This window comes from Cottoperca gobio, unplaced genomic scaffold (genome assembly GCF_900634415.1).
Source record: "Cottoperca gobio unplaced genomic scaffold, fCotGob3.1 fCotGob3_416arrow_ctg1, whole genome shotgun sequence".
Lineage (NCBI taxonomy): Eukaryota > Metazoa > Chordata > Actinopteri > Perciformes > Bovichtidae > Cottoperca > Cottoperca gobio.
This window is the reverse complement of record NW_021166998.1, coordinates 425-10,000: the sequence shown is the minus strand read 5'-3', so window position 1 is coordinate 10,000 and position 9,576 is coordinate 425. Positions and strand designations below refer to the sequence as shown.

The 9,576-nt window shown below is 35.3% G+C and overlaps 1 protein-coding gene and 1 pseudogene across 1 annotated transcript in view; both read right to left on the bottom strand.

Annotated features, from left to right (window-relative positions):
* LOC115005964 (C-type lectin domain family 10 member A-like) overlaps nucleotides 1-2,455 on the bottom strand; it is a 4,527-nt gene extending 2,072 nt beyond the window's left edge. The window contains 5 exon segments of the mRNA XM_029427955.1: nucleotides 19-84; nucleotides 296-394; nucleotides 568-675; nucleotides 789-862; nucleotides 2,409-2,455. Coding sequence (XP_029283815.1) covers nucleotides 19-84; nucleotides 296-394; nucleotides 568-675; nucleotides 789-843 — 328 coding nt within the window. The 5' untranslated portion in view covers nucleotides 844-862; nucleotides 2,409-2,455.
* Nucleotides 2,456-5,768: 3,313 nt separating this feature from the next.
* Nucleotides 5,769-8,581, bottom strand: LOC115005966 (cytochrome b5 domain-containing protein 1-like; annotated as a pseudogene).
* Between the last annotated feature and the right edge of the window lie 995 nt (nucleotides 8,582-9,576).

Below are 9,576 nucleotides of genomic sequence, written 5' to 3'. Positions count from 1 at the left end.
TATTATTATCAGACAGACCTGAGGTCAGCTGATCCTTGTTGTTCTCCACAGCAAACTGCAGCTTCTTAACTTCTTTCGCTCTTTCTGCAACAACAGACAGGAAACTGAAGCATTTAGCATGTTAGCATGCACAACATTGCTTTTATTTAAACTTCCTTATCCATTACTTTTTAAATGACAGTTCAACTACTTTTACTCACAGTTCAAGTGCCTTGATTTTAGCAAATATTTAACATTTTAAATTGACTATATGTGTCAGTATCACACACACACACACACACACACACTTTCTTACCCTGAGCGTGCTGCAGTGAGGTGTTCAGTGATTGGATGACGTTGCTCAGGTTGGACACACTCTGCTCCACAGACCACAGACGAGTCGATGTCCTCATGTCTAACACACACACACACACACACACACACACACACACACACACACACACAAAGACAGTGTAGCAGCTATAATATACTTTTTTAAACACTAAATATCTGTGTGTGTGTGTGTGTGTGTGTGTGTGTGTGTGTGTGTGTGTGTGTATGTGTGTGTGTGTGTGTGTGTGTGCTCACTGCTGACTCCCAGTACTATGATCAGAATCAGGATGAACGTTGCTGTCAGAGCAGGAAACAACCAGCGCCTGAACCTGGAGACCCCCGAGAAAGAGACGGGGGGAGCCTCTGACAGACAGACAGGGAGAGAGACAGACAGTAAAAAGTCAAAAACTGAGCGCTTAAGATATATTGCACCAAAATCCATGACAGACAGACAGGTTTTAGAGACAGACAGGTACCTTTGATCCAGAGGGCGCTGTTGTCGATCTTGTTGTCGAGCTGATAGTCCGTCATCGTGCAGTTTCTTTTGAGACTGAAGCAATGGTTAGTAAAATATGGTCATAACTCCACAAAGCCTTTTGCTATATGCAGTGCCCTCCAGAATTATTGACACCCCTTTAGTAAAAATGAGCAAACCAGGCTGTAAAATGTATTTTATTGTTTATTGTTTTGGCCTTTCACTCAAAATATTCACACAAATCTGACCTTTTCACTGAAGTAAAGTTATTGAAAGAAATTCTTATTTTGAGTTTAAATAAATATTTTTCTCCTGCACATGTGTGCCACACTTATTGGCACCCCTTCATTTAATATTTTGTGCAGCCTCCTTTTGTCAGGATTACAGCTCTGAGCCTTCTCCTGTGATGCCTGATGAGGTTGGTGAACACACGGCACGGGATCTGAGACCATTCTTCCACATCTCTCCAGATCCTTCAGATTCAGAGGTTGACGCTTGTGGACTCTCCTCTTCAGCTCATCCCACACATGTTCTATAGGATTTAGGTCCGGGGACTGTGATGGCCGTGGCAAAACCATTATTCTGTGGTCAGTAAACCATTGTTGTGTAGATTTTGAGGTGTGCTTTGGATCATTGTCCTGCTGGAAGGTCCAACCACGGCCCATTTTAAGCTTCACACACGTCCTCTTCCAGGCTGATTCCTAACATCTCCTGTTGCTTTAAGCTTCTGAATTATTGCACAGATAGTGGAAATGGGCATTTTCAACTGTTTCAAAGATTTTCTTATATCCATTTCTTAATTTGTGCAGCTCAACAACTTTTCGTCGCAGATCATCGCTGTGTTCTCGGGTCTTTCCCGTAGTGAAGAATGAGAAAGAGAATTTTGGCCTGTGTCACCTCATATTAATACCCCAGTGAAACAGGAACTCATGGTTGACCACTTAAGAGTTCCTAATCAAACAGGTGAGCCTAAAGATTTAAGATATGACTGGAAATATACTTCAGTTAGATTTTTATCATAGGATTTTTTAAGATGTTTTGGAGAAAAATATTTATTCAAAGTCAACATTTATTTTTTCTTTCAATAATTTTACTTCAGTGAAAATGTCAGGTTTTTGTGAATATTTTGAATGAAAGGCCAAGACGATAAACAATAAAATACATTTTACAGCCTGTTTTGCTCATTTTTACTAAAGGGGTGCCAATAATTCTGGAGGGCACTGTAGCTGAAATTTACAGGGTGTCTTATTTATTACTACTTGACCAACATATGTATTCTATCTCATCCCAAATCCAAAGCCTGTGGAAGTTACAACCTAATTTTCTGAAAATTGAGGTCATCTAAGACTAAATCTCAACTCAAGCTCACTTTCTATCTTCTTCTGGAGCTTTCAGTCTGCATCTCACAGTCTTCCTCACCAATGGATGGAGTTTGCTACGTAAAAAAGTGTGACCTACACTTCCAGAGGATATTATTATTATCTCTAATAAACATCCTAAAATCAAGATAAAAAGATGAAGACATGTTTACATGTTCTTCAGTTACAATATTTTCTTATAAGCAAACTGTTGAAAATGACTTGAAAGAATATTGTTTAAACTTCAACAAAAACGGACTCACCTTGTTGAAGTCTCCGTAGGAAAAGAAGAAACTCCCACGGACAAACGGAAAAGTGTCCACTCATCACTTCTCAAACATTTCGCAGGTCATCTGCACAACTTCCCTTTATTCACACAGATTTCTCCAGAAGGGAAACGAAGCTTCCTCAATTTAATCTTTACTCATAAACCAAAACCATCAGAATAATATCCGCAAGTAACTGTTGAGCTAAATGCTTTGTCCCAGTTTCAACATGTTAGCTAACAAGATGCTAACACGCTAAAAGAGCATTTCACTTCTGTAACGTTGTCTCACGAGGACAAAATCAATGCAGCAGGACAAGAGATGTTATCTTTACTGTCTTTACTGTCTTTATTGTCTTTACTGTCTTTATTGTCTTTATTGTCTTTATTGTCTTTACTGTCTTTACTGTCTTCATTGTCTTTATTGTCTTTATTGTCTTTACTGTCTTTATTGTCTTTATTGTCTTTATTGTCTTTACTGTCTTTACTGTCTTTACTGTCTTTATTGTCTTTACTGTCTTTACTGTCTTTACTGTCTTTATTGTCTTTATTGTCTTTACTGTCTTTACTGTCTTCATTGTCTTTATTGTCTTTACTGTCTTTATTGTCTTTACTGTCTTTACTGTCTTTACTGTCTTTACTGTCTGTACTGTCTTTATTGTCTTTACTGTCTTTATTGTCTTTATTGTCTTTACTGTCTTTATTGTCTTTACTGTCTTTATTGTCTTTATTGTCTTTACTGTCTTTATTGTCTTTACTGTCTTTACTGTCTTTACTGTCTTTACTGTCTTTATTGTCTTTACTGTCTTTACTGTCTTCATTGTCTTTACTGTCTTTACTGTCTTTACTGTCTTTATTGTCTTTACTGTCTTTACTGTCTTTACTGTCTTTATTGTCTTTATTGTCTTTACTGTCTTTATTGTCTTTACTGTATTTACTGTCTTTATTGTCTTTACTGTCTTTACTGTCTTTATTGTCTTTATTGTCTTTATTGTCTTTACTGTCTTTACTGTCTCATTGTCTTTATTGTCTTTACTGTCTTTACTGTCTTTACTGTATTTATTGTCTTTATTGTCTTTACTGTCTTTATTGTCTTTATTGTCTTTACTGTATTTACTGTCTTTACTGTCTTTACTGTATTTACTGTCTTTATTGTCTCTACTGTATTTACTGTATTTATTGTCTTTATTGTCTTTACTGTCTTTATTGTCTTTTACTGTCGTTACTGTCTTTTACTGTCTTTATTGTCTTTATTGTCTTTACTGTCTTTACTGTCTTTAATTGTCTTTACTGTCGTTACTGTCTTTATTGTCTTTACTGTATTTATTGTCTTAACGTCTGTACTGTAATTATTGTCTTTATGTTTTAACGTCTTTATATTGTCTTTATTGTCTTTACTAGTCTTTACTGTTCTTTATTGTCTTTACTTGTCTTTATACTGTCTTACTTGTCTTACTGTATTTATTGGTCTTTACTGTCTTTACTGTAATGTTATTGTGCTTATTGTCCTTTACTGTCTTTAAATGTCTTTATTGTCTTTACTGTCTTTACTGTCTTTATTGTCTTTATTGGTCTTTACTGTCTTTACTGTCTTACTGTCTTTATTGTCCTTACTGTCTTTATTGTCTTTATTGTCTTTACTGTCTTTACTGTCTTTACTGTCTTTACTGTCCTTTATTGTCTTTACTGTCTTTATTGTCTTTACTGTCTTTACTGTCTTACTGTCTTTTATTGTCTTTACTGTCTTTACTGTCTTTACTGTCTTTATTGTCTTTACTGTCTTTACTGTCTTTACTGTATTTACTTGTCTTTACTGTATTTACTGTCTTTACTTGTCTTTATTGTCTTTATTGTCTTATGTACTGTCTTTACTGTCTTTACTGTCTTTACTGTCTTTATTGTCTTTACTGTCTTTATTGTCTTTACTGTCTTTACTGTCTTTACTGTCTATGTATTACTGTCTTATGTCTTTACTGTCTTTACTGTCTTTATTGTCTTTACTTGTCTTTACTGTCTTTATTGTCTTTACTGTCTTTATTGTCTTTACTGTCTTTACTGTCTTTATTGTCTTTACTGTCTTTACTGTCTTTACTGTCCTTTACTGTATTTACTGTCTTTACTGTCTTTATTGTCTTTATTGTCTTTACTGTCTTTACTGTCTTTACTGTCTTTACTGTCTTTATTGTCTTTACTGTCTTTACTGTCTTTATTGTCTTTACTGTCTTTACTGTCTTTACTGTCTTTATTGTCTTTATTGTCTTTACTGTCTTTACTGTCCTTTATTGTCTTTACTGTCTTTACTGTCTTACTGTCTTTACTGTCTTTATTGTCTTTACTGTCTTTACTGTCTTACTGTCTTTACTGTCTTCATTGTCTTCATTGTCTTTATTGTCTTTACTGTCTTCATTGTCTTTACTGTCTTCATTGTCTGTACTGTCTTCATATTGTCTTCATTGTCTTTACTGTCTTTACTGTCTTTACTGTCTTCATTGTCTTTACTGTCTTTACTGTCGTTACTGTCTTCATTGTCTTCATTGTCTTTATTGTCTTTACTGTCTTCATTGTCTTCATTGTCTTTATTGTCTTTAACTGTCTCATTGTCTTTACTGTCTTCATTGTCTTTACTGTCTTCATTGTCTTCATTGTCTTTACTGTCTTTACTGTCTTTACTGTCTTCATTGTCTTTACTGTCTTTACTGTATTTACTGTCTTCATTGTCTTCATTGTCTTTATGTCTTTACTGTCTTCATTGTCTTTATTGTCTTTACTGTCTTTACTGTCTTTACTGTCTTCATTGTCTTTACTGTCTTTACTGTATTTACTGTCTTCATTGTCTTCATTGTCTTTATTGTCTTTACTGTCTTCATTGTCTTTATTGTCTTTACTGTCTTTACTGTCTTTATTGTCTTTATTTTATTCCACACATTTAACATGCCCCTCCCCTACATGACATTCTTCTTTCTACTATAAATATTGAACTTTCAAACTATGTTGTTGTTTATCCTGTACACACGACATCTATTGCACGTATGTCCGTCCTGGGAGAGGGATCCCCTCCTCAGTTGCTCTCCCTGAGGTTTCTTCCATTTCTCCCCCCTTTAATTATGGGGTTTCTTTTAGGAATTTCTTTTTTTTATTAACCCTCCCTAATACGCCGTCGTGTGAAACGTACTGTTACCTTGATTCTAATACACAAATATTTACAAATTTCTCTGAATGTTTGCTGGAAACATTTGTGATGATGTAAGATAACAAATAAAACAACTCAACAAAAACAAAATATAGTGTCTAGTTGTTTTTACTAATTTTAATGAAGCAATGTTACAAAGTAACACATATTCAATGCTCACAAGGGTGTTGTCAGAGGTCAGCCCTCCGTAAGGTCGTCGTTGAAGTGCAGGAGGATGGCGGGGATGAAGCGGTCTCCGTCCAGCCGCAGCTGTTGCAGCTCGCTGTCGTTGTCCAGGACGTTGTTCTCGCTGAGCGTCCGGCTCATGTCCAGAGTCGTTCCGTCGTGTTTCCAGGTGTAAGCTGCGGCCGTGAGAGTTGTAGCGCAAGTACACGCTGGAGGATCTCAGCCAGAGTCTCCTCTGAACACACCTGAGGAGCAGCAGCACAGAATAATTCATCCTGAAGAGTTCGTGCAAAAGAAACGTGTCGAATGGAATCACGTTGAGACTTCACCGACTGGCTGAACAAGACTTTAGACTTTAGACCCCGCCCTGAAGAGACGCTGCTTTATCGTCTATTTCACTCTAAATAACATCACGTTGAAGAACACTGAGACATAACTCATCAGGAAAATGTTACTGAGGTAATAAATCAAGAGAGAAGTAGAAACATTTTCTCATAGACTTCTATACAACCAGAGGAGTCTCCTGCTGGATGTTACAGAGGAGGTCTCCTCCTGCTGGATGTTACAGAGGAGTCTCCTGCTGCTGGATGTTACAGAGGAGTCTCCTCCTGCTGGATGTTACAGAGGAGTCTCCTGCTGCTGGATGTTACAGAGGAGTCTCCTCCTGCTGGATGTTACAGAGGAGTCTCCTGCTGGATGTTACAGAGGAGTCGCCTCCTGCTGGATGTTACAGAGGAGTCTCCTCCTGCTGGATGTTACAGAGGAGTCTCCTCCTGCTGGATGTTACAGAGGAGTCTCCTCCTGCTGGATGTTACAGAGGAGTCTCCTGCTGCTGGATGTTACAGAGGAGTCTCTCCTGCTGGATGTTACAGAGGAGTCTCCTCCTGCTGGATGTTACAGAGGAGTCTCCTGCTGCTGGATGTTACAGAGGAGTCTCCTCCTGCTGGAGTTACAGAGGACGTATCTGAGTCAGGGAGGTGTGTGTGTTCTGTTCACCTGCAGTTGCTGCTCCTGTGATGTCAGCGTGTTGACCACTCGTATCCACCTGGTTTTGGCGGACAGCAGTCCCACGTCGTAGCATCCGTCCCTCCACCAGGGCGGTCGAGTCGGCGGGGCCCAGTCCGAGCGAGGGCGGGCAGGGGGGCACGTGCCACAAAGCGCCCCCTGGGGGTGTGTACCTCCCACAGTTAGTGAGGGGATCCACATATCTCAGGACCTGAGGACAGAGGGACAGACACATGCAGGTGAATCAAGGAGCCGGAGCGCTGCTCTCTGATGGTCGGGTTTTTACGTGTAGCGCTTACGTCTTTAGTTTCGGGGTCGAACAGCAGCTGATGTCCTTCCCTGCAACACTCCAGGATGGGCAACAGCAGAGCGTGTCCTGCAGGGGAAATGGATTATTTTAATTCAACTTCGAACATGTAAAAACAAAGAATACGCAGCAAAGTCTCAATGGACAACATATTTGAGTATTTCCTGTCCTACCACTATTATTTGGTACATTTTATCAATAAACTTAATGTTAACATAGAATAAACTTAATGGTTAACATGAAATAAAGTTTAACACAGGGAAACATGAAACATATATATCCAGTCACCTCTTTTAATATTGTTTTTTTAATTTCACAGCTGCTTTAACACACCTGTAGTCCCGCCCACCTTAATTTAAGACACATAATTGGATGCTGATCCCCAAATTAATTTGACAAAAAACATGCTTGTACCTGATTTGACATTCACGCATGCGCACTCACGAGAAAAACAAAAAGGCGACAGATTGGTAATTTACAATAATCTATAAATGAATATAGGTTGTCCTTACATCCATAAAGGTTCATCATCATCATCATTATTATTAGTATTATTGTTATTATTATTATTATTATTATTATTATGATGATTATTATGATTATGATATTATTGTTAATTATATTATTATTATGATTATTATTATGATTATTATTATGATTATTATTGTTATTATTGTTATTATTCTATTATTATTGTTATTATTATTGTTATTATTTTATTATTGTTATTATTATATTATTATTATTATGATGATTATTATTATTATTATTATTGTTAATTATATTATTATTATGATGATATGATGATTGTTATTATTATTATGATGATGATTGTTATTATTGTTATGATGATGATTGTTATTATTGTTATGATGATTGTTATTATTGTTATGATGTGTTATTATGATGTATTATTATTATTTATGATGATTATTAATATGATGATGATGATTATTATTATGATGATGATGATGATTATTATGATGATGATGATGATTATGATGATGATGATGATTATTAAGATGATGATGATGATTATTATGATGATATGATGATGATGATGATTATTATTATGATGATGATGATGATTATTAATATTATGATGATGATGATTATTATTATGATGATGATTATTATTATGATGATTATGATGATTATTATTATGATTATGATTATTATTATGATGATTATTATGATGATGATTATTATGATGATGATGATTATGATTATTATGATGATTATTATTATTATGATGATGATGATGATGATGATTACCTGAGTGCTGGTCCATCAGCGGGCTCAGGTCACACACTTTGCCCAGGAACGACACCCACAGGTCGGCCGCGGTGTTGTGAGCGGACACCTCCGCGGGGGTGAAGTACTTCTGTCTCCGCATCCCCCCCACTCTGCTAACTCCTGTTTACACACACAGCTAACCCGGGTTAAATCCGTTAACATGTGTAACTATATCTATCTCCGTTCACTCTGTCGCTTCCGTGTTGTTGCTGTTACTATGCCAACACGCGACAAGGGGCGGGGCTTCCGACGTGAAGAACGACTTCCGGTTTAAGATGTCATGTTTTGTAAAGAAAGATTTATTTTTAACGTAAATGTGGGCTTTTTATTACTTAATGTTGATTTATTTTTTAAATATTAACTGATATCCTTCAAGGTTTTACCCAATTTATAATTTCACTTTTAAAAATACTTTAAAATAACTAAATTAAAACAATAATTGTTTTTCTTTGTAACAAATAAGAAAAACATGTCAGCAGCTACAAAGTTACTCAGAGATTTTATTATTATTAATTAAATTAAATTAATGAAAATGATTGATTTATCTTTTTATTGTGAATGTCGTTTTTTATATTTACTGTTGTGCCTCATGGTTTTACCCAAATTATGTGTTTACTAAAAACACTTTTATATTTTATTGGAATTCATTTGTGTAATATTTATTTTAAATATTTAAAGCTGTATTATTTTTTTCTTCCTTGTTATTTCTGTTTTGTATTTCCTTGCTCAAATGTCAAACATAGTTAATTAATTTAAACATATTGAAGCCTACTACTTTTTTTTCATATACTTTGATATTTATGAATTTTATTCACCCCTATTTTGTTTTTTACATTTTTAAGTAATCATTATTATTTAAATTAATTATGTTGAGTTGTTGAATATGTTATTATTATTATCATTATTATTATTATAATAGTATATATTATATTATATAATATATTATAAGCATTAATGTGTTCATCACGTAAAGAGCTCATTTAAATTACTTCATATGCTGCTGGGTAGTTTAATCTATTATAATATATAATTTATTAGTTTATTATATTTTGTATTAATAGTTTTATTTACAAAGTAACTAAAATTATTAAATAAATGCAGTGCAGTAAAAGTACCATATTTACCTCAGAATTGTAAATAAGTACAGTACTTGAGTAAATGTACTTATTTACTTTCCACCACTGGATATAATTAAGCGTAATA